Source organism: Chenopodium album, chromosome 24, assembly GCF_948465745.1.
Source record: "Chenopodium album chromosome 24, dcCheAlbu1.1, whole genome shotgun sequence".
NCBI lineage: Eukaryota > Viridiplantae > Streptophyta > Magnoliopsida > Caryophyllales > Amaranthaceae > Chenopodium > Chenopodium album.
The window spans coordinates 10,240,236-10,265,179 of record NC_137857.1 but is presented as its reverse complement, the minus strand read 5'-3'; the positions used below and the strand labels follow the sequence as shown (position 1 = coordinate 10,265,179).

Here is a 24,944-nt window from a genome sequence, read left to right as displayed (position 1 = left end):
AACCAAATTTAATTATTCCGTGTATTCATTAACATAAATCTTTCTCCTCTATCCCTTACGATCCAAAACATCATCCACATGTAAATCCATGCACTTCATATCCTTCCTAACTCCTTCCAACCAAGTCGTTTTTGATCTCCCTCTCCCTCGTTTAATCCCTCCATGGTCCCACTCTTCCACTTTTCGCACCGGTGCACCCTCGGGTCTCCGTCTACATGTCCAAACCAACGCAGACGATTTTCCCTTAGTTTGTCTGCAATGCTTGCCACACCTACTTTCTTGCGAGTAACCTCATTTCTAATTCCATCTCTTAAAGTGTTTCCACACTTCCACCTTAACATGCTCATTTTCGTAACCTCCATCTTTTTAATAATTAAAGATATTGTTGTTTAAACTTCTTGATTGACAAATATGCCGGAATGCCGTTTAAAGTGGGGGATTTATTTTCAAAGATGAAGAAAAAACTCATGGATCAAACTTCAAAGGGCGTTTGACCGTACAAAAAAAATAAAGCCCTTAAGGAAGTGCAACCAAAAAGGAGGGGGAAAAAACATAGTGTCTAAAATTCAAAGTTGAAAGTTCAAAGTCTAGTCTTCTCCACAACTTGCCAACTTGCATCATGCATGTCTCATTGTTTCCACATCCTAATCCCTATTAATAATGACTTACGAATATTTCTTTCTTCCAACTTTCACCTTGACTATCATGTATGCTTTTGTTTAGTAAGTGTTTACAGAAAACCATTAATGAATTTACACCATTGTTTGTAAGAGTTATCTTTCTCTATTCTTTTTTGAGAAGTTATAGCAATTATCTTGAAAAATAAAGCATGTCCGGCTCAAGCATTGTATTTAACTTGATTGTTTTCGCCACGTCTATGCTGTTGTGTTTTCAGCACTCTAAAGTGTGCGGGAACAATGAAACAGAGAGATTGGCATTGCTTGAAATCAAAGCACAAATACGCGATGATCCCTTTGGTATCATGACCTCGTGGAATGACATCCGACACTTTTGTAAGTGGCACGGTGTTACTTGTAGCCGTAAATATGAGCAAGTGACGAAACTAAACCTGTATTCTGCACATCTCACGGGTACACTCTCTTCCCATATAGGAAATTTAAGTTTCCTTAAAGAGTTGTACCTTGAAAACAACTTTTTTTATGATAGGATCCCGGAAAGTCTAAGAAAATTAAAGAATATGACCTTTTTATCTTTAGAAAATAATATGTTTTACGGCATAGTCCCTCCTTCAATCTTTAAACTCTCGTTATTGAGACATTTATCTTTCCTAAACAATAGCTTAAAAGGTAACCTTCCTTCAGATTTAGGCGATACTCTTCCTCGTCTTACATTCTTGTCATTAAGCTATAATCAATTCACCGGTCATATTCCGGCTTCAATATCCAACTGTTCAAATTTAGAAACTCTCCAACTCCACTATAACAATCTTCGAGGACAAGTTCCATCTCTAAACAAGTTAGTTAGACTAACTTGCCTCGCCCTTTCTCAAAACAGCTTAGGTTATAATCATTCCGAAGATTTGAATTTTGTTTCGTCCCTGGCCAATTCTACCAGCTTGAAAATGTTAGAGATTGATCAAAACAACTTCTATGGAGCTTTTCCTCAAGTCATTTGCAATTTCACATTGCTTGCTTACTTGTATTTAGATCAAAACCACATATATGGTGAAATTCCAATGTGCATCGAAAACTTATTGAAATTGCAAATATTTTCGGCTAATGATAACAATCTTTCTGGGGTCGTACCCCAAAACATAACCAAGCTCCAAAACCTCTACATCTTGTATTTGAATAACAACCATTTAACCGGGGTCATTCCACCTTCAATCGGAAACTTAACTAGGTTGTCAACCTTTTACCTAGCTAATAATAGAATTCAAGGCCAAATACCTTCGAGTCTAGGAAATTGTACATCACTAACATCATTATATCTTGCTAATAACAACCTTACTGGCAAAATACCCTTAGAACTATTTAACCTCCCCTCCTTGTCGATCCTAGTCGATTTATCCGAAAACAAACTAGTTGGTTCTCTCCCTGATGAATTTAGACAACTAACTAATCTTAAGGCCCTTGTACTTTCGAGCAACATGATATCTGGTGAGATACCAAGCTCTATCAGTAGTTGTGTCGCGCTAGAGTACCTGTACCTAGCAAAAAACAAGTTCCATGGAGCTATTCCTGATGCATTGCATTCATTTAAGGGTCCCATTGAGCTTGATTTGTCATACAACGATTTGTCAGGTCCGATCCCACAGTTTCTAGAGAGTCTGCAGTTGCGATGGCTGAATATATCATACAATAACCTTGAAGGTAAAGTACCCATTGGCGGAGTGTTTAGCAATGCAACTAATATTTTAGTCGATGGTAATAGTAGGATCTGCGGAGGCATACCTGAACTGAATTTACCCCGTTGTAGTGTAAGCCAAAACAGTCAGAAAAGAAGTTCAGTGCAGAGGAAAAAATTGACAGTCACGATTCTTTCTGCATTTTTTGGAGTCATCCTAGCTGTACTTATGTTATTGTACATATTCTGCAAGAAAAAGAGGATTCAGGAGCCTACACCTTTCAATGGTATGGAAAATTTTCCAAATTTATCATACCAAACTCTGTTTCAAGCTACAAATGGGTTTTCCGCGGAAAATTTGATTGGTAGTGGTACATTCGGGGTTGTGTACAAGGGAATCCTAGAGACTGATGGATCAACTGTTGCCATCAAGATATTTAACCTCGAGTATCACGGTGCTACAAAGAGTTTCATTGGTGAATGTGAGGTCCTTCGAAACATTAGACATCGAAATCTTCTGAAGGTGATAACAGCTTGCTCAAGTGTTGATCATCAAGGTAGAGATTTTAAGGCACTAGTCTATGAGTACATGGTGAATGGAAGTTTGGAAAATTGGTTGCATCTATCACAAGCAATAGATAAGGTTGAAAACACATATAAAACATCGAGAACCTTGGATTTTCGCGAAAGACTTGATATTGCAGTTGATGTTGCATTATCCTTAGATTACCTTCACCATCAATGTGGTGCCCCTATAGTTCATTGTGACTTGAAACCGAGCAATATCCTCCTCGATGATGACTTGGTTGCTCATGTCGGTGACTTTGGGTTAGCCAAGATCCTCTTAGAAGGCATCAATAGCAGTCATGCAAACCAGTTCAGCTCTGTTGGAGTTAGAGGAACTATTGGTTACACTCCTCCAGGTAACAACTCAACTTAATTGTTGATCTTATATTTTGCTTTATAAGTTGTATGTTTTCATTGTACTAATATTTGAGGCATGATCTGAATGCAGAATATGGTCTCGGAAATGAGGTGACTACCATTGGCGATGTCTATAGCTTCGGGATCCTTTTACTCGAAATGTTTACAGGAATGAGGCCTACCAATGACATGTTCAAAGGCAGCTTGAGCCTACATAGCTTTGTGAAGAATGCTATACCGGAAGAGATCGACACGATTGTAGATCATACTCTAATAGAAGACATAGACAAAGAGAAAGACACCAACAAGAGTGTGATGTTGGAGGCCTTAACTTCTGTACTTGTTGTAGCACTTTCTTGCTCAGCTGAAGTGCCACAAGAAAGGTTGGACATGAGTGATGTAGTTGCAAATCTATCACTAATCAGAAATAAGCTTCTTGATTAAGATTATGTAATAAAGTTAAAATCCATGCTTTCATCTAGTTTGTAATATGGTATATTCCAATGTATAAAAAGAATGTATTTATAAAGGAAGGATTGTTCCTTTCAAACTTATATTATTAATCACTTAGTTCAGTCAGTCATTAACTCATTATCCACACATTTGGTTATATGAGCCAAAACGAGTTAGAAGTGTCAACTACCAACTAAATACATTTAAATCAAAGATAAATAATATTAAAGGATGGTTAAACACCAACTAATTATGAAACAAGCATAACAGGAACAGAACTTAACCTTTTTTTCTGCAACCTGCAAGATAGTTGATTGGCGCAGCTGAAGGACATGTCCATCCTTGGCTTATCCACTTTCCTTGTAAAATTGCACCAATCTAGTACACCGAGTGAGTATAAAAAGCATCCGGATATGAAGCTGTCTCAGAGTACCTGGAGGCAACTCCTGCATCCTGTCATCCAATTCCTGAACTATACTTTCACACTGGTCCCAGAACTCGTTTGGTGATGTCTTAGCACAGCTCTGAGCCAAGATCAATAAGTCCTCAATAGTTTCCTGCCATCCAGGATGATTTTGTGTATTGTTTTCTAAAAGACCAACTAAATCTGCTGCAAAAGCAGCTAAATCTGAGTCTACTTCTTCCTTGTCTCTCTCAAACCTTTCTCGTATCAGGACTAAAATCTCCTACATAACACATTGATTTCAAAAGGTAAACAAGTACTCAAAGGAGTCATAACTCATAACATATAACATCCAGAGAAGGGTGAATTACAGATAATCATACTTACCTCCTGATTATTTAAACCACGAGGTTTCCCAAATAGAAAAGGTTTACGAACTCCTTTAGAATTCAACTCATGGGAAAAACTTTTTACATCTGCAGGATTTCTTTGCCTTGGCGCACTTGTAACACGAAGAATGTCTTGAAAACAAGGAGATTCAGACTCCTTCAGAGTTTCACAATCAGAAGCTGTCTGGGGAATAAAACGTTATAATTTAACTCAAACATAAACAAAAACAGAAGCAACATAGCACTGCTAAATAAGTCCAGTCACAAAATTTTCATATTATCGTTGAGAGGGGGAACTAACAACCTGTCCTTCAGGAGTACAAATATTTGGACTTGGTATGCCTCCTGACTGCCCCCATGATGAATTTAAGTTCCCTGCATCATTATACTTCGTATCTAATACGAAACAGTTGTAGAAAGGTAACAAATCTAGAAAATTTCAATTTTTTTAAGGTAAAAAAGAGTTATAGTTCTGTTTTTATAAGTGGATTTAAGTGTAAAATTAAGATCATTGATCAAAATTGAGGTTTTGTTCACAATAGTGGTAATATACTAGTAGTTGTGTTGCCAAAAAAAAATGATGTAGATGTCAGTAAGCTGATTATAGCTGGAATAGCATGATTTTGGTACTTTTCTGTATGAAAACTGATAATTATTGGGCTTTAAATTTAGTTTTACAATTTGGGGTTAATTTAATGAAATTTCAATGGCATAAAACTATCTGCATTTTCATCTTGCTAATTTTACACCCAGTTACATGTAATTCACTCTAAAATTTTGTATTCACTGTTCAATTTTAAATTAGGATTCTTAATTTGGCATTATATATTGTAATCGTTAAATGTGAACCTCAATAACGAAACTTTTAACAGAATCTATCATCCGGTATGGTAACAAAACAAAGAAAGAAGTACACCGTATTTGTTTGCAAAATTAAAGTAACAAAGAACATTAATAACAAAGAGGTACACCGTAGTTGTTTGTATCATATTTGACATTTCCCGCCTTTTAACCCTTTTTCTTAAATCTCATGCTCATACTAAATGACGCAATTAAAAAAACAAAGGAAGTACGAATTAAAATTTTAATAAGTCAAACTAGGGAGTTCAAAAAAGGCAAGAAAACAAAGTCTTCTCAATTGATGAAATGATCATTAATCATATGCTCTTACATAATTATAAGCAAATGAGAAACCCTTACCTGCATTCAACAAACTCGAGCTCGGGTCAGCTCCACCCTTCTCGGAAGACATGCTATTACGAATGTTGTTGATTAAACCTTCTTCAGATGATCTACCCTTCAAATTGATGTGAGGTTGACTGTTGGATTCATCTGAGTCTGATGATTTCTTCAAAGAGAAAATCTGCCTTTAAACACAACTTTTTGTTTTCTTTTGTGAAATTTGAAAAGAGGATTAATCGTAGAATTTCATAAACATGTAGCCTTGTTAAGTTTACAAATGGAGGCTGGAGTTAGGGTCTTCAAAGGATCAAAGACCATATAATAGTATAGATTGCATATAGTAATTACGAGAGAAAGAGGAAGAAATGGTCATGCACTCAGCACGTCTACAAGCATTACAACATATCTGTTGCAATTTTTTTATTTTTTCTTATATATAGATAAGGAGAAGGCGTCTTATTAAATGGAAAGTTTACTTTGGTCGATCCCATCTGAGTTCACAAATAAGGCTCCTTAAGAGAGGGAAGGATAATGAAATCCTCACCAATGAGAATTTATCCTACAATCTCATGGTTGTAAATTTGAATAGAAATGTTTGGTAAATACTACGGAGTAGTTGTTGATTACTAGTTGTTCATATAAAATGACCAATTAGGACATTAAAATAATTTATTGTTAATACTAATAATAGAGTTATATGGTGATTTTATTGGATACTTATAAAATTATCAATAAATAATAAAAATAAAAATAAAAAATTTATGTGTAATTGTTGTTTGATGTACATATGAACCATCATTTACTCTCATCCTCTATGTCAGTGCAGAGTAATTGAGTTCAATATTCTTGCTCCGTAGTTATACTGTCTTATATGACATCCGGGAAACGTAAGTCGACAGGGCCAGGGCCTAAAATCCCCTTCTGATCACTGATCTTGCCAAGACCAGGAGGCGGCTCTGTTGTACCATTAAGATCATCGTCTCTCCAAGCAGTCCCTTGCCATTCTCTCTGTAACATGAAACCACCAGGTGACCATGAATGACGCCATAAAATAGCGGATCATGCTAAATCTATCAACCATGAAAAATATCATTTATATGGAAACACAATTTACACAACCATTCAGGACTACACCCATTTATCCACCAAATGGCATCCTACAATTCCTTATTTACTTTTCTCCTAATGAGATCACAATCAAAAGTCTAACTTTAACAATCTCCTGAACCTAAAAGTCACTCCTATGAAATAGTATTGTACTTGCCTCATCATAAATATGAGGTCCATCCGGCAACACGGGGGTTGTAATAGGAGGAGCCATGTCTGGATCGGGCTTTCTAAAAATAAATGTTGTATATAAACCTGGATGGAAAACGTTAAAGCTCGAATAAATACAATAGTTATCCAGGCATAATGTCAACAGAAGACAAGTATGCAAGAGGAAAGATAAAATTCATCACCTAACACATCATAAGAGCGAGGAACAAGTCTTCCACGAGGATCCACCAGATTCGGGCCAAATTTTAAAATTAAACTTCCAAACTGAGCTCTGTCACAAACAGGAAGATGCAACATAAGGTAAAATGAAAAATACTAGAAGTCATGAAAAAATTATAAAACCAGCCAGATAGTCAGATTTTTTCACATCGTGAAGCTGAAACAAGATAAATGAAGATGACAAGGCAGCAATTACAAACCACCTAAAAGGCCATTGGCTGTTACCAAAAACATATGAAAAGCACAAGGGACAGCTAATGAGTCATGAATAGTATATAAAATCTGAATTAAGTCTCTATTTGTCAATGTAAACTTCCTCAACCAATGACTTTGAAAAAATAGATATTAAGTTATTTCACTTGATTTTCCAATTGCTCTTATATGTGGCTCCATTTTTTGAAGACACAACAACAAGCACTTGTTTTCAACAGCAACAACAACTCTGACAAAGAAAAAAGGACATAATAAGATAACCAGTTGAAAAAGTTTTTAAAAAGGAGTGTAAAGTGAGAAAAAGAAAGAGATTCTTTCAAAATACAAAAAATAAAATAAATAAAAAGGGGTATAACAGTTTTGCAAGTATAACACAGTATCTTACAAAAAAAAAAAAAAAAAAAAAAAATTATGAGATTCCAAGGAGGAGGGACAAGAGGGGAGGGGCGGGGGCGCAAACTAGCTGTAATTGTACCTGTTATCATCATAAAACTCGGTTAAATTCTGAATCTCTACATACTCAAGACCAGCTTCTCTAGCCAACCTGAGGTCAAAACAACCAAATTAGATAGGGTCTTAGGGATCTAAATCAAGCCGTCATCCTCCACGTTGTAAGACTGCAGTTAGGTTTCAATTGGCACCTTAAGGATTAATCAAAAAAAAAAGATCGGTGGACATTGCTGGACTATAGTGTCCACCACCCGCCCCCACTCCACCCCCTCTACTCTCTTCACCACCCCCACCCCCACCCCCAAATAAAAAATAAAAAATAAAACTGAATATCAAAAATAAATATTAAAGGGCCGGCCAATATGAAGTAAATATTGATAATTAGCTTAGTTGCCAAGAATCTACCTGATAAAGCTTGGGAAATGAACTAGGCAATGTGTTTCTGCAGAGTTATCACTAGCAAACTTCAGTTGGTATTTCTTTCCAAACAAGGGGAACCTATATAATTAGAATGATGAATAAGTCAATGACAGAAGACATACTTTCTTCATTTTCTACAAACCAAAAAAGAACAAGGGCAACTTTGTTTTCGTTTGTACTAATAAGCAAAACTAAACAAGCAAACAAAAGCATCATTATTTAGACATACTTTTCTTCCTCCACTTCAAAAGTAATCATGTAGCTCTCTGATCGAATGCAGTTTGGTACAATGTTCGGCTTCATTCCACCACTTTTGTTGTGGTATGCTTCAACATTTTTTTGATACTTTGCCCTGTAGTGAAATCAGCAAAGTACAAGAAATGCTAAGGATATATAACCAACAGTTGGAAGAGGCTCATACAGGCAAGAAATATTGTAATCACACCTTATGTTTGTGCAAACAATCATTAGATAGAAGAAAAACAGGATACCTATTTGATTTAAACAAAAAGGTTTCAATTCTAATTTTACAAAATGCATCACTGTAATCACAAGAAAAAAGAGGGTGACATAATAGCAGTAAAAATACAAAAGGAATTTCTAGAGAAAAAGAAAAGAGGACCTCTGCAAGCATAACTTCATACCATATCATGGAGGAGTCAGGAGTGATTCCTAAAAAGTAACCCCCTGGTTTCAGCAAAGATGAAACATTACGCAGAAGAATCCTTGCTCTCTCTTCAGATGAGAAGCATATCTGCAAAACATGTAAGATGTAGCTAAAATCAAACAAATAATGCCAAATTGTGCTTAACCAATCTCAAAACCCATATTTCAGGTTATATACCTGTAAATGCTGCATGCAGCAAACAATATCAACTGTGTTGCACATGTCCAGCAAATGTGGTTCCAGAATTTCCTATCAAGGTGATCAAAGATCAGAAAATTTCATATAAAGATATATAACTAAAGCAAGAAATTTTTACTACCAATGACAGCACACAGCAAAGGAAAAAAAAACATTCAGAATATTAATAATGATAAATCAATCTGTATGATCAGGTACATTTCAGACTATGGGCTCTTTCTTGATAATGTAACAAAGCTTCGATTCAATAGACATCACACACAAAACAATTTTATATTAAATCTTTAAAATGAAGACTGAATTGTAGTCAGCAAGAAATTACGAGGCAAGAAAATATCAGCACAAAGATATGATTCATCTGGACATTTTTAGCAAATATATATGCGGTTACCAGAAATATTAAAAAGAAAACCCACATGACACATATACAAGAAGGATTTTATTCCTTTACAATCCCATTCTTAGAGAAGTCAAACTTCAGTTATGAAGATTAAAGAAAACCCCAATCAGTTGAATATTATCACAATTTTACTTTATAAAATTAAAATGAGCTTACTTCTTCCCCAAAATAAATCACGCGCTAATCACTCATAGAGATTAAAAACAAATGTTCCACTACATCAGAAAAACAACTTATCTAAATTTTTAAGCCCTTTAATTCCCCATCCTGATTTTATTGTTCATAAGTGAACATGTTTGATCAGGGGAATGCATTCAAGACTAAAGTACACCTCTAAAGTAGCCTTGTATATATCAAGTCTATTGTATGAGTGTAGAGCATTTTATGCAATGTGCATTGTACACTTTCAAGATTTAATGGGCTCACCTAATTGCCTATAGATAGACTCAGGATTAATTTGTACAACCCATCCAAGTCTTGTAAGCATTCTTGTCAAGTAATAAAAACTCTTTGTTCTACAACACTTCCAGAGTTCCAGCACACAAATCAATCCCTTAGAACATCTTGTCTAGTTAGGCATCGAAAATCTTTGAAATGAAACGAAAAGCAAGAAAGCAGCATGTATGACTAGCGACAACAAGGTAACCAGTTGAAATGCAACATGGGAAGTTTGTCAAATAGTGCACTATACAACTAATAAAACATGATCTTCAATTGATATCCAAATTCAAAAAAGACTAATTACAACAGAAAATTACTCCCAATCAATTAAGAGATCATTGTGGAGAAAAACATAAAAATAAATAAATATATCAAGCCTCGTAACATCAGCATATCCTTAGTATATAATACAAATTGAAACAAGGCTAAAGAGAAGAGATAATTACTGTGCAAGGATCAAGCTCAAAGAACTGTGAAGTATATGCTTTACGCTGACTCTCCCACTCAGCTTGAACTTGGCTTACTCCAGAAGTTTCCACATCTTCAAAATTCAAAATTATTGGTTCAAATTAATGCAACCATTAGTAGTAAAGAGAGCAAAAAACTTGGCAATGCAAAAGAAATTAGATACCAATCCCAATGTAATGACCAATTAGAGCATCATCAAATTTCTCCACATCTGGCACTTGGCCACAAAACAACTCGCACACCGTAGCATAAGGGAAGAGGAAGATCTTGAATAGAGCAGTTTTAGCAAAGTCAAAGAGACGCTGGTGGGTGTGAGTGGTTTCCATTGTTGTCATCTTAGGCGTAACTGCTGCAAATCCCGCCATTCTGCTGTCCAATGTCACACAATTTGATTAGGCACCCGTTTCAGGGCGCTCTCATTACCCGTATAATCAAAGGTACTTGATACACGAATGATCGTTATATGCAACTGATTGTACCCTACAAGGTATAACCATAGGAATTACTCGATAACTCGAACATACTAACTACAAGAATAATCATTAGTATACAACCATTGTACACTGCAAGAAACTCCCACAAATTAATGAACATATAATATACATTATACAAGTATGATTTTAACAGAAAAACACATAGCATAACCATTTCACCTTGATAAAATAAACAAAACACACATAAATTCATGAATATGTAAATCATAATGTAGTGTGATTATCATTACATTTAATTTGATGAAATTGACATAAAACATCTTAGAATCTTTACAAAAGTTATTTAAAGAATTGACAAAATAAGTGGTATTGATAATGTCTACTACAAACAATCCCTCAATTAAGCCTAAACAATCAACCATTCTTGAGATGCATATCATTCAACTAAAACAATTTAGTTTCAAATGAACTAATTAAAACCTAATAATGAATGTTCAAATTGATTAACATGAATAATTTCAAATAATTAATTCAGTTGGTGTAATTAAAATGCTGAAAATCAGTAAGATTGAATCAAAAACCCTAAGAAAGATGGAACAGAGAGAGAAGAGAAGCGTTTACCTGGTGGCTGGGAGCTTGTCGACGGTTGTTTTCCGGCGCGACGGAGAAGTTTTAAGAGTGGAGAGGGTGCGACAGAAGTTGAGAGGAAGAGTCAGTTAAGACAGAACCTTTGTTTTTTTTTTTTTTTTTTTGAACACAAGAGTTGAGACAGAACTCTTCGGTAATTTTTATGAGCCATACTAGAATTCTTTTGTTTTTTTTTTTTTTTTTTGAAAATAAATGGTGAAATAAAGTTATTCGGATTATATTCAAAATTCAATCCAATTCTTATCAAATTTGTAATGTAAATTGGAATGAACATAAAGGGGTTGTTTAGGATTTTCGATGTTGGCTGGTTTGATCAACTAGAAGTATTATTTGTATGGTAGATTGGCTTTTTAAGTTGGTTGTTTATTTCAGTTGTTTATAAAAGTGTGTCAAAATTAAATGAGGCATTTAACTGATTATTAAGTGAAAAAGTGGACTAATAAGCTAAAATCAATAGAAAAAGCCAAGGATTGTTCGGCGTTAGCTTTTAAGGTAGTTGTTACCTTTTAGACTTAGTCAAAACACTACCTTAAAATAATATTAATATTTGGCAAAATAATGATTAAACCAACTGGTAGAGGTAAGGTAGTTTTTAAGTAGCGGTTGTTGAAAGTTTTTGAAATTTTAAAATAGTGTTCAACCTTACTTTTCAGTTTTATATATTTTGTTTATTTTAGTTTTTCTAATGAACATATTTTTTTAGTTTTTATCATCTTTACTCAGTATTATTTGTTTCATCCAACCATAACAATCATTGGCTCTTGCAGGCGCCAGTACACTGCACCATACAACCGTTTTGCATGAAAAAACATAATATAGAAAAGTGAAGAACATATATCTATAATAAAGAGAACATACTATTAAAATGTAATGAACATATACCTAGACTGAATAGAACATACTATTAAAATGCAATGAACATATACTCATAGTGAAAAGAACATATATACACCAAAAAGAGAAAGAACATATGTTCATGTTCTTTGATTATCTGAATTATGTGCTTTTATTTTGTGACATAATACTCATTATTGCTTATTGTTAAATGTTCTTTGAATTTTTTTTTTTCAAATTATGGTGGGTATATATAAATAATGTTCATTACATAATATTATCATGTTCTTTATTAATATTACAGGTGTTCTTTAGATTTTTTTTTTATTTTTTTTTTAAAAAAAAAATGGATGTTTTTTACAAAAAAGCTATATGTTCCTTACAAAATAGTTGTATGTTCTTTACAAAACAGCTACATGTTCATTCCGCATTTTTTGTCTGTAACAAGTATAGTACAGCTGTCTATACCTTAAAATTTTCACGATCATAATATCAAGTTTTCTATTCCATATCCTTCTTTTTTTCTTTTTTTTTTCCTTTCAATATGATGAGTTTTTTTTTTTCTATCTTATGTTTTAAATTAATTGCTTAATAACATTATATATTATACTACATAATATTTATAATTATCAAACATATGATAAATAAAAAATAATAATAATTGTCTTTTATAGTTTCAATCGCTACTTTTACCAGACACTCACATTATGAATGAACCGTTACCTTGACAGCTGACCTCTAACAGCTACTACTTGATAGCTCACAGCTACCTCTAAAGCTAAGAGCTACTCAAAAGCTAATACCAACAGCTACAACTAGTTTTGTCGAACAGATCCTAAAACTATTAGCTTTTAACTTTTAGTTGAAAAGTCAGCTTAGAAGCCAATAACCTAACATATTCGTATTTTTTTGGTTGTTTGACCAAAATAAAAAGTCAAAAGTTAGAGCAAAAAGTTACTTGTATTTGTCAAACACCCCCAAATTTATTGAAATATGGTTTTCTTAAAGAGGTTAAATTGAAGGTGTTTGGATATTTATATATATATAAATAATAATAAATTGTTCCGAACTTAGGGCATGTTCATATTTACTTAATTTCAGTTCAGTTCTGTTAAGTTCCAATCAGTTCAATTCAGTTCAGTTCAGCTCTTAATTTCCCTCTCACATAAAATATTCATTTCAGCTCAATTCAGTTCAGTTCAGTTCAGTTCAGTTCAGTTTCAATCAGTTCAGTTCAGCTCAGTTCAGTAAATATGAACAAGCCCTTAATCTCTTTTACTTAAAAGAGGCTACTATTGAGTTTAATTTTTAATTTTTTTTTTTCATCATCAAAACAAACAACGATTAAACTATTGAGTCCATACACATTAGTATTTAGTAAGAACCTATTAACAATAAAGAATGAGAGGAAATATGTAAATAATATGAAAATTAATTAATTCTAAGTAATCTCAAAGATTGCAATACAATAGAAGAAGACATCACTAACTTGGGAGAACTTCAATCTGTTGATCATTCAATTCTATAGCTTCCAAAACACCTACTTCCTAATTAAACCACTAAATTTACACTTGTATATAGTGTTCTTGACATAAATCAGTAACCAATCTATAAGACCAAGATAACGAAAAAATGTTTCACTATATTTCGGACAAATTTTGGAAAAATTTGTAGTTAAAATCTGTTTATTTTCAATTTTATAACTTTTGGTTATACCAATATATCTTCAGCTTTAATCAATGTGTCCGTTGTAGTGTAGTACGTGACTCCGTGTATTGGTGTATCATTTCTTCTGCTCTTGATGCCTTGGCTTGACCCAAAAACTTACTAACCTAGCTACATTCATGCCTCTACGTTTAGAGTCCAAGAAGCACGTAGTACAATATTGTAATTGGTAAGGCAATCAACATTCCGAAAATAACCCTGCACATACAAATTCGAGTTATATGCGTAGATGTATTGTAGTCAATTAAAATTAAGTGAAAAGAATACACAAATAGAAGGAAATTATATACTACATATAAATCAACTAACTAATTTACCCTGTGCTTAAAATATCGGGATGGACATTATACTCCTTTGCGAATACAAAAGGCACAATTCCTTGAGGTAGGGCAGCCTGCCAACAAAAACCATCCACCAATTAGTTCAAAAAATATCTTGAATTTTTTATAGTCATGTTTGTGTTTCTGGTGTAGAGAAGTGACAAAAATGATGTACATGAAGTTTAATCATACTATTGGATGCTACCCCTATTTATTCTTTGACCAATTAATAATGCCATTAATAAATAAAAGGTCAGTTTGCGAATACTCTTTCAATCCTCTTCCTATATATTAAAACCCTGTTACTCGTTATCAAACACATTGTTAATTGTGACCAACACCTATCCATAGGACTATAGCCTATAGGAGGAGTATAAGATTAGTTCAACTCCTTTAGTTTCTTTGTGTCTCATTTAAAATCTTGAGGGTTTTAATTCCAAATGATATGAAGTACGGAGTATAATAAAAAGAAATGGAGTGAGTACTTTGTATATATTTGAGCTCAAAATAGTATGTAGAGGTAAGAGTATAAGACTAAGAAAAAGGCAACAGTATACCTGAACAATGGCAATATGTAAAAGAACACCACGAAGACCAATGGCGATAGAAGTTGCGGCAATAACAGCAGGACCTGTCAAAAATCTAACTGCCATTGCAAATGTAGCCACTCGTTTTCCACAAGCTATTAACCTTGGTTGCAAGGCCATGAACAACCCTGCTCATTCACAATATTCATAAAACATTGGGAAAAAAAAAATGTTAGATTTTTTTTTTTTTTTTTTTTTTTTTCTGGTGTTTAGAGAGGGCGGGGGTGAGAATGATCTCAGGATCTCCTAAAATCGAGAGAGAAACTCTAACCATTTGAGCTATCCCTCACTCTCTCATTGGAAAAAATGTTAGATTAAACATTGGAAAAAATGTTAGATTAAAATTCATAATTCTATACTCTAGAGTCTAGACCTTATTGTTAAGATTGTTGGATAAATTATCAATGGCCTGACATACCTAGTTCACAAAAATGACCTATAATTCTTAATTTTCAAAAATTAAAATCTCTAGTATATAAGTCAACTCTTAAATAGTTTGGCTATTTGACCATCTAGGCATTTACCAGTACCTAAAATTTTTTACTCCAAATTCTTCTGTGTTAAATGTTTGTCAATGTTAATATAATACAAGTACGAGTACATTTTTTGGGTGCATGTGTATTTCATCCATGAATGTTTATGTGAGCGCAAGGCATTTCTCGGGTCTAGTCGTCCACATACTCTGTATCAATTATCTTCTGGAGAATGTTTCATATAAATAGACCTAAGGCCCCATCTAAGTGTGGATGAACCTACATACGTTTAATGAACGGTAACATACTCATAATGTGAAAATTATAAAAGGGAAGTGTATGTAAGTAAAGTAATGGTACCTAGACTGAACATGGCCATTCCTAAGCCTGCATCCGACAAAATTGATATCGATCCTTTCACAATTGTGGGCATTTCGATGTTCCACCTGTTTGTTGGTTTTGATTTATGTTAGTCAGCAATAATTGACAACAATATTGCACTCAATTTAATAGAGGATATAATATATGGTTGACATTTAAAATGATTCCAATACTAGCAAACTATTTTGCTACGGCAATTGTGTCCATTGACTCCATATCTTGCTGTAAACTTATTTTTGCACCAAAAAAAGCTAGGGATTCTTGACATTTTTAGATTGTTTATTCAAGATACAATGTACTCGGTACGCATGTCAGAAACTACTTACATAATGTTATTAAAAGTAAAATATGAATTTTACTTTCAAAGATATGTGTATCATCCCTCGACAAATAGAAAAAATTACTAGTAAAAGAAACTAAAAATCCACGTATATGACAACCGAATTTCGTAACCAAGTAAATTAAACAAATTACTTTATGTCTTTATAGTTTATACCCTTACGTAACCTAACTTCAACCCCGCAAAGACAAAAACCATTTTTATAAACGATAGACAAGCTAAGGACTTTCTTTCAACTAAAATAGACTAAAGTCAAACATAACCTACCAATTTATCATTAAGTCATGTAATATAAATAATACTATCATACTTCATTATAAAAAAAACGTAGTATATAATACTGCTTATAAGAGAAGAAGTGCAAACCTGTATGATATAAGAGACCAAGCTAAGCCTAAAAGACTAGAATAAGTGTTGGGGTTACGAATAAGTTTCCTCCAAACCATGATAAGTATGAGTCTAGTCATGACACTAGCAGGGGGCATTTGATGCTTCCTCTCCACCACATTCCCTTCTTCCATGTCATCCACCACCTTCTTCTGGTACGGCGATCCTGTCGTCGGGAATTTGAATTCGTCGTCCCCTTCCATCTTGTCTCCGTGCTCTTTCCCTGTTGGGCTCAAGTTCTCTTGAAAATTGTTCATGCCAGCTGATTGTTTTACAACAAGCAACAAAAATGTGTATAGCTTTTATTAGTCATCTTATAATTGTGCTACCCTCATCCAAAAAAAATAGTTGTGCTACAAAGTTAATCAAAGGACTATACGGAATAGGAATAATGTACAAAAAAAGAAAAAATTTTAATCGACCTTTTTTTTGGAGACTATGAAGTTAGAGTCGATACACAAGTATTTTTACAAAAACAAAATTAGAGCCTCGAACTCACTAATTTCAAGTAGCAATTTGCAACAACTTTTTAAATTAAAAATAATAAGTGACAACATTAATTTGAGACACATGAAATACTTAGGGTCTGTTCTCATTGACTGAACTCAGCTGAGCTGAGCTGAACTGAACTGAACTGAACTGAGCTGAAATGAATATTTTATAAGAGAAGGAAATTAGTAGCTGAACTGAACTGAACTGAATTGAACTGAACTGAATTTCAACGTAAGTGAACAGGCCCTTAGTATATTTTATTGATCTACTAATTTATTAATTAATTGAGATTAGCATCAACTTATCCGTAATTAGAATGCTAGCACTTTCATCATTATGATATAAACCAATCTAGTACTCCCTAGCAAACTTAACCTAAATGATCAAAGACTTTTGTTAATTACAAAAGATACAATATACAATTGACCTCAAAATTTGTAGCTTAACATAACTCTTTACTAATTAATATAGATAAACTAAAAACCAATCTCAAACCTTGAACTTGCATCATATATGATACGAGTAACAATTATATTGCTTATAAATTACTTGACATCCCGAAATAATAACATTTTATTTTTCAATCAACACATATTTATCATAGAAAATTATCTTTATTATATCAAATAAACAAAATTAATTAATTAATCAATGTTGTATTACCTCTAGCAGCAGCAATCTCTTGTTGAAGAACAGCCTTAGAAGAATCCAAAATCCCAAGATCATTAGTCCCACCTCTAATATTATTATTCATGACATTACTATTTTTCATATGCTCCGAAACAGGTGACTGATTAGAACTCCAAACAAACATATGCAAATCCTTATTAGGCGGCGTCGGCGGGTTACCACCACCATCCTTCCTCCTACCACCACCCGAGCTAGTCGGTCCCGCGATCATCGGGTTCGGAGGCGGATAAGGCGGTAGCGAGCCACCGCCATTATACAACTCCCCACTCATACTCCTCCCCATCCTCCTCTTCCCACCAACACCCCCTTGTTGTTGTTGGAGTTGTAATTGTTGTTGTTTATAAATCATTTCTTCATCAAAGTTTGATGTTCTAGGGGTGGGTCCCTTGGAAGATTGAAGTGAGAATACATCTCCGCCCCCACTTCCTTGGGGGTACGCTGCACCCGGGTGTCTAGGACTGGCAGCCTTGCTAGCGAACATGGCGTAGAAATCGGTTTGATTGAAGCTTGAGGCTCTAGGGGTTGGCTCCCTAGAGGACTGTATGCTGTAGATTTCTACGCCGGTTAGGTTCGATGCTCGCGGCGTCATCGAGGTTAATGAATGAAGGTGTGATTTGTGATTAGACCCTGATACCATACTTGAAGCTGTTGATCTTCTTACTACTACGTGTAGTTTACCATCATCTCCTATTTCCGCATCTGCCTGTATTCATTAATTTACCTATATTGTTATCATTTATACTTCTTAGTTCTTACTATCTCCGTTAATTTTTAGTTGCAACAAAAATGAATTATTTGTGTGACATAAAAAAATTATTACATCAAAAATACGCTTAATTTAACTAAGAAATATAGTAATGTTGCATTGAAAGATGTATGTAGGAAATCTTGCCTGTATAGGCTCCCTGCCGTTAAGGGAGACGACATCGGATTCGACACGGAAAGAAGTGATGGAAGCGGCGGTTTCCGGGAACTGCTCAGAGATGAGCAACTTAGCACCTCTATATTCGAATAAAAACAACATAAGAGTGTACCAAATGATACTTTGTAACACCACAATTTGAACCATAAGACCACCACTAAAGTCTCCATACATAGCCTTTAGAAGGGGGATCCCCATCACAAGGGTGTTAGGCAACGTCGAAAGCGAAAATAGGGTGATCATCCACTCTAGATTTCCTTTCTTGGTGATCATAAGCCATAAGCTGAGAGCGGTGAGGATTACCACCTTTTGGAGGCAATCGGCGGCTATGAAATGGTAGTTCATCTTGTAGATGTCGTTGGTAGAGATGAAGTGGAAGGAAAGCAATGGGACGGCGAACACTGCTACAAAACGGTTGATCCCTGAGCATTGGTCCGGGGTGAAGATCTTCCACCACCGGACCGAGCCATAGGCTAGAATCATCGCCACGTACAGTGGGGTGATCGCGGAAAACACATCATATATGTCTTTTCCAGTAATCATCTTTACTTGTTACAAAGTGGTATCAGAGCCAGGCTCAGTTTTATCCTCACTGACCCCGAAATCAAAACAAAACTACCCTAGAGGCGACAATGGTGTACGTAAAGAGAAACAAGTGTTTGTAGTAATTATTAAGCAATCAATCAAGGTGAAGATTATGGAAGCTTTTCTCTAAGTTGTCTCATGATGAAGCTAGGATATGAAAGCGTTAAGGAAGAGTGTGAAATGCAAATGGTTGAATTTTGTATAGTACTTTAGTAGAAATAATTTAATTGGTAATCTTTGGTGTAATAGCTGTAAACTTGTACTAGTAGCAGATGCTCAGAAAAGAAGTGGAAAGAATCGGGTGTGGCGGGATGGTGTTTTCAACGCAAAACCGTCTTAATAATTAAGAAGGGGAATAGTAAAAAAAGTTCAACGAAGTCCATTAAACAATAATCATCAATTATTCACTCCATGGCCTTTTTTTTATAATGCTCTATTTACTCGTACTTGGATACTTCCTCTGTTTCTATTTAGTTGACGCATTTGATTTAGTCACATATATTAAGGAGATGAAAGAGAATGAAAAAGCAAGTGAAGTATCTTGTAAATGCAAGGTAAAATAGTTACCCAAAAGGAAACGTGTCAACTAAAAAGAAACGGAGGTAGTATTTATCAGTGCGAAATTTTAAAAGTTGATATTCGAAAATTATATATTGATATAACCACTTGTAATCTTGTATGACTACTCTGTACATGTTTGATCTTATATTCAGAGTGATGTACTTCGTATATGATTTGTGTAAAAGTCAAAGTGAGACATTTGAAAATTACAAAGGGCTTAATTTTCATTTATGTAAGTTTAATGTTCATCATTACGGTATAAAATAGTCAGCGATAAAAAATGTGAAAGTTTCGATGCGATTTGGACTCATTTTTTCTAATCTGGTCTAAAATAAAATGAACTAAACATAGCCTTAACAAAACAGAATTAATAATTTTATTTTACCAAAAGAATATTCTCATACCGTAATATTTAGTGATCTAGTTGTATCTTAATTGGGGTTGGAAATACAATGTATATATTTCTAGATTATCTCACATTGACTTACAGAACTACTTGAAGCAACCAAAGGTTTACAATCCCAAAAATTAACAATTTAATGCTGTTATGCTGATTTGATTATATGTAATAATGTAATCGTCCGTACTTTGCTTAATAGAGTGACACATCTGCTAATTAATATTTCAATAAATTTATGGCAGGATAAGATTCTATTGTGTGATGTATATCTAGAAAAGATTGTTTGGTCTAGTAATCTAGGGTTAAAATTAATTACATATGATATACTCCGTAATTAGGGTAGTGTAAATCACTTTGTAGTGATTAAACATAATTAAATTACTTGGTTCAGGTTCTTAATGAGATACTCAGTATCCAAAAGAAACGACCTAGCTAGTGTATAGTAGCTTAAACTGAAAGAAATTTGGTTGGATGAAAACAAAATGTCGTCTATGTTGTTTTAATATAAAAAGTAAAACTCTTATTAAAGTTTCTAGCAACTTAAACGGGTTCATTTAGTATCGCTATGGTTTTTTGGTTTTTGTCTTTTAAAATTATATGATATATTGTCATATAAGAATAAAAATCAGGGTCTGTTCACATTTACTTAATTTCAGTTCAGCTCCAATCAGTTCAATTCAGTTTAGTTCAGTTCAGCTCCTAATTTCCTTCTCTCATAATATATTCAGTTCAATTCAGTTCAGTTCCAATCAGTACAGTTTAGTTCCGTTCAGATCAGTAAATGTGAAGTCTAACTTATTAAAATCATGATAATTTTGAAAACTGACAACAAAATAGTGAAAATACCTTTTTCTTGTTTTTTGTTTTTATTGTCAAAAAATCATAAAACTTAAAACCAAAAATGATACCAAATAAGCCCAATTACTAGATTTTAATAATGAATAATCACTTTTTACAGCATTTTTAGAACAATTTTACGTTACAATTAAGTATGGAGTAAGAAATAGTATCGAGTAAGAAATCGTCTCTCATGTGTACTTATATTCTCAGACTAAAATGACTAATATATACTAGCATATTTTCAAAACGACTTATTAATTCATCAGAGATATAACTTCTATTGATTTAAATTTGTATTTATAAATTTAGACTGAGGTGACCTTTATACTTTAAGCATAGCTTATTAGTTTATAAGATATAAATTTTATTGCTTCACAAAACTTTCACTTATTATAATATTAATGATTTGTGGCTAGCAAAAATGTGATCAAAGGCAGAAAATTTCACTCAAATATTTAATTTAAGTATCACTAAACAAATTGGATTGTATTAAATATAAGAGGTGATAGAAAATACATACTTAAGTTCACTTATCTTAGGGTTCTTTTATTGTAAAAAAGAATCCCTTGTTATTTAGTACGAAACTCCTAAAAAAACCCTACAAACGATCAAAACTACTTTGCTCTTAAAAAAACATCCATATACTTTTAAAGATGTGTGTATTACGCTCTGTGAAATATAAAGACCTTGTACAAAGCACATAGAATGATTAGTGGACAAAACAAACGTTCAAAAATGCAATATTTTTTTATAAAGTACTTCGTCCGTGCTAAATACTTAATGTTTTATCAAAGGGTAAATTAAAAATGTTACTAATAAAGGGAAGTGTAAAGTTTATTGATGGTTGAATGAATTGACTCTAACCAATTCTTTTTCAATCATGGTTCAAAACTTACAATAAACTACTCAAATTCTTATTAATTAACTATGATTAATTGATTATTGAATGTTTAAATACGCAAGTTATGTAACAACATAACTGATTACATACAGTACGTAAGCAAATAAGCAATAACAAATTAACAACGGCTCAAAATCTCAGTTAAGTTTCTGATCATGCACCAAAATTCTTCCTACGTGCAAATAATCGATAAATAATGTAACAATATACAAAAGGTTTTGTGTGAGACCGGACTCACGTGAGACCGGGCTCAATAACAAAAGTTCAATAAAAAGGCGCGGGCTAACTAAACCCGATCGCGAGGCCCGCAACACCAAAAACATGATAGTGGACTCACGTGAGTCCGTCTCACCCAAAACTTTACAAACAATCTATCATAAGGATCTTTATCATTTATAACGTTTCAGTGTACTCTGCAATTGTTTTTGATCTCATTTTGCAAGTTGTAAGATTTGTATATGCATGTGGCAATATCTTTATACTATATTTGAAAATGTAAATATCCTACAAACGATAACATTATAACAAGATTCACTATGTTAAAAGCAACACTTATATATATACATGATGAACTCAGTTGCATAAACCAATTTAATAAAGTGTGTGATCAATGAACGTTATTATGTCATTATGTCGATAAACGCAATGACATAATTTGCTCAGCTACCATGCAACAATAAGTAAACATGAGAATTGAACAACATTTTATTTTTCTTACGTTGTATAACATGGACAATATGTTAGGCTCGACTATACAACAAGATGTTAGGCTCGTCTTCTCCCAAAATTGCAACCTAGAGATAAAAACGTGAGAACAACATAACCTTTGAAAACACTGTTGATACTACCAATATTTAACTTGGTGCCTCGCTCTGCGGCACTGCAAACGTAGCGGCACATGAACTCCCCAAAAAAATCCATTAATTAGCGGTGGGATCCATTACATATTATTTTACTTCTTAATGTTTGTAAAATGCTTGGAAATTAGCAAAAATTAAAAGTCAGATCTAAGAAATCAATATTAATTTTCTAATTGTGCTGGTCAATTTTTTTGATTTTAATTAAATAAAACAAGTTAAAATTAAAAAAAAAATAAGGGAATCTGTCTTAACTTGTTGGGACAATAATATCTGTGGTTGCAGGAGCATGCATCTTAATTCAGAACTATTAGACAAAGCAAAATTGTTATTGTTTAAGCAAATGACAAAACAAATTATCAAGTAAATACAAAGATATTAGATTGTTTAAATCCTGATTGTTGGACAATATTTTCTTTAATTTATTTATTTCACATGTAATGTAACGAGTTCAAGGTTAGGAGTGGCCAATAGTAGTAGAGCCAAAAAAATTAAATATTTATAGCATAAATGAAAAATGCTACTAATGTATTCTTATAAAATAAAAATTGAGCTAAATATAAATACGGATATGGTGCATAACAGTTTACTGATATACTTCCTGCATTTTTTTTTTCACTTGCAACACACCTTTTATGCACACAATTTTAGAATATAATTAGTTAAGGTATATGAGCGATTTTATCAAAATAATTTTAACACGATGATTAGAATAGATAGGTTTCATGTGTAAAAATTATTTTGAATAATTTATCCGTTTACATAATATATATAATCACGTTCTCAAAGCGTGTGCCACAAATTGTGTTGCAAGTAAATAAAAATGGACCAAGATTCCAAGAGCATGCATAATGTTTGGGTGCATAACAATGTTTTACTCCCTCCAATTGTTTCAATTTTACTTTATAACTTTTTTTTTTATTAGGGTAATGGTAACAGTGTAATACTATGTTAGTATGTTACCCATACATTGTTACACAAATTCACTTTGTGGAACCATTTTTCTTATTATGTATATTTGATGAGATTAAAGGATGTTACTAATCCAATTATATCCCTTAAGCATTAGTATCCTTCTTTGTTCTTAAGCTTATCTTAACTTATTTTTACATAACTACTCTATCATCTCATCAAAAAAAAAAAAAAAAAAACTACTCTATCATCCGTTCAATGATAAGAAAATGAATGATCTAACCAATGACGTGTTAAAATTTATATTTCCATCGTTTTGCTACGTTAATTATACAGAGATATATATTATTGACAAACAAAATCATGGAAAACTCCCTCAGATTTGATGCGTCCTGTTGTGTACACAGACAACATACAGCAGCATCAGAGAAGTGAATACTAGCCTTTTATCATTATTTAATTATTTCACAAAAAAAAAAAAAAAAAATAAATAAAATAAAATAAAAAAATAAAAAATAAAATTATACTATATATTATTATAATTTTAATGGAGTAATCCGTTACTGCAGTGAATGAATCACATGCTTGTCTATATATTTTATACAAGACCAAGATTCCTCAGTATAATATCAATTGTAATTACATTTTCGAATTCAAAGTTGAGTATCCATCTTATATTCGGGTGTAATCTTACACCGTTTGTAATAGTATTAATAATTATTATTTCTATGTGTGTTAATGTATAGATACTATAGAGTTTATGTTTATTAAGGAGAATATGAGAGAGCGTAATTTTACTACCGAGTACTAAATCAATGGAAAATCTTAAACAATGTGGTTTCCAAGAGCCATACATTGATAATTAGTAAGAAGCTACATACGCTTTCATGTTCTGAAGTTGCCCATTCCCAACTATATCTTGTTCAGAGAGAGCATGGGGTATTTGGGTTTGATGTACGGTGGAATTTGTAAACCATTTCTAAAGACCTAGAGTAACAACCATATTGAGTTGTCTATGACCATGTAGTACTTGGTCTTATGCCCTTATGATAAGGTCAAATCCTCACTAAGGACAATTTGGGGGTGGGGATTAGTAAAGAAACACTATAACCCGAAAAAATCACATGAAATTAAAGTTAATAGGGACCTTACATGTGAGGGGGGTGTTGAAGAATAGACCTCCAACTTACTCCCAACTTGACATGTCCCAAGCTTACCCGCTAATCCAAGTCAAGTTGACATG

The 24,944-nt window shown here is 33.3% G+C and overlaps 3 protein-coding genes across 5 annotated transcripts; 1 reads left to right on the top strand and 2 right to left on the bottom strand.

Annotated features, from left to right (window-relative positions):
• Window positions 1-708: 708 nt before the first annotated feature.
• Window positions 709-3,799, top strand: LOC145611818 (uncharacterized). Its single transcript, XM_081667187.1, has 2 exons — window positions 709-3,230; window positions 3,323-3,799. The coding sequence occupies exons 1-2, from the start codon at window positions 830-832 to the stop codon at window positions 3,673-3,675; spliced, it is 2,754 nt and encodes a 917-aa protein (XP_081523313.1). The 5' UTR covers window positions 709-829; the 3' UTR covers window positions 3,676-3,799.
• Window positions 3,800-6,334: 2,535 nt separating this feature from the next.
• Window positions 6,335-11,598, bottom strand: LOC145611699 (mRNA cap guanine-N(7) methyltransferase 2-like). 3 transcript variants are annotated; one of them, XM_081667049.1, is made up of 11 exons: window positions 11,468-11,598; window positions 10,576-10,892; window positions 10,391-10,485; window positions 9,083-9,154; window positions 8,883-8,992; window positions 8,468-8,590; window positions 8,224-8,316; window positions 7,844-7,912; window positions 7,119-7,207; window positions 6,923-7,020; window positions 6,335-6,666 (listed from the first exon to the last, which is right to left on the bottom strand). In XM_081667049.1, the coding sequence occupies exons 2-11, from the start codon at window positions 10,775-10,777 to the stop codon at window positions 6,526-6,528; spliced, it is 1,092 nt and encodes a 363-aa protein (XP_081523175.1). In that variant the 5' UTR covers window positions 10,778-10,892; window positions 11,468-11,598; the 3' UTR covers window positions 6,335-6,525. The 3 variants fall into 3 exon arrangements, with proteins under 3 accessions (XP_081523175.1, XP_081523173.1, XP_081523174.1); XM_081667047.1 differs by lacking the exon at window positions 6,335-6,666 and having other exon boundaries at window positions 6,682-7,020; window positions 10,576-10,778; window positions 11,468-11,581; XM_081667048.1 differs by lacking the exon at window positions 6,335-6,666 and having other exon boundaries at window positions 6,682-7,020; window positions 10,576-10,781; window positions 11,468-11,573.
• Window positions 11,599-13,819: 2,221 nt separating this feature from the next.
• Window positions 13,820-19,493, bottom strand: LOC145610539 (auxin efflux carrier component 2-like). The gene is made up of 7 exons (XM_081665859.1): window positions 18,616-19,493; window positions 17,697-18,426; window positions 16,521-16,803; window positions 15,794-15,879; window positions 14,931-15,088; window positions 14,371-14,447; window positions 13,820-14,251 (listed from the first exon to the last, which is right to left on the bottom strand). The coding sequence occupies exons 1-7, from the start codon at window positions 19,186-19,188 to the stop codon at window positions 14,185-14,187; spliced, it is 1,974 nt and encodes a 657-aa protein (XP_081521985.1). The 5' UTR covers window positions 19,189-19,493; the 3' UTR covers window positions 13,820-14,184.
• Between the last annotated feature and the right edge of the window lie 5,451 nt (window positions 19,494-24,944).

What these genes read in the sequence shown, in the direction of transcription:
- LOC145611818 (XM_081667187.1), top strand. Translation starts at nt 830, where the DNA reads ATGTCCGGCTCAAGCATTGTATTTAACTTGATTGTTTTCGCCACGTCT. An exon ending in TATTGGTTACACTCCTCCAG is followed by an intron (nt 3,231 to 3,322) that starts GTAACAACTCAA and finishes ATCTGAATGCAG; the next exon opens with AATATGGTCTCGGAAATGAG.
- LOC145611699 (XM_081667049.1), bottom strand. Translation starts at nt 10,777, where the DNA reads ATGGCGGGATTTGCAGCAGTTACGCCTAAGATGACAACAATGGAAACC. An exon ending in GCTGCATGCAGCATTTACAG is followed by an intron (nt 8,993 to 9,082) that starts GTATATAACCTG and finishes CATGTTTTGCAG; the next exon opens with ATATGCTTCTCATCTGAAGA. An exon ending in GAGTTTTATGATGATAACAG is followed by an intron (nt 7,208 to 7,843) that starts GTACAATTACAG and finishes TGTTTGTGACAG; the next exon opens with AGCTCAGTTTGGAAGTTTAA.
- LOC145610539 (XM_081665859.1), bottom strand. Translation starts at nt 19,188, where the DNA reads ATGATTACTGGAAAAGACATATATGATGTGTTTTCCGCGATCACCCCA. An exon ending in AGAGATTGCTGCTGCTAGAG is followed by an intron (nt 16,804 to 17,696) that starts GTAATACAACAT and finishes TAAAACAATCAG; the next exon opens with CTGGCATGAACAATTTTCAA. An exon ending in TGGTCTCTTATATCATACAG is followed by an intron (nt 15,880 to 16,520) that starts GTTTGCACTTCT and finishes ACCAACAAACAG; the next exon opens with GTGGAACATCGAAATGCCCA.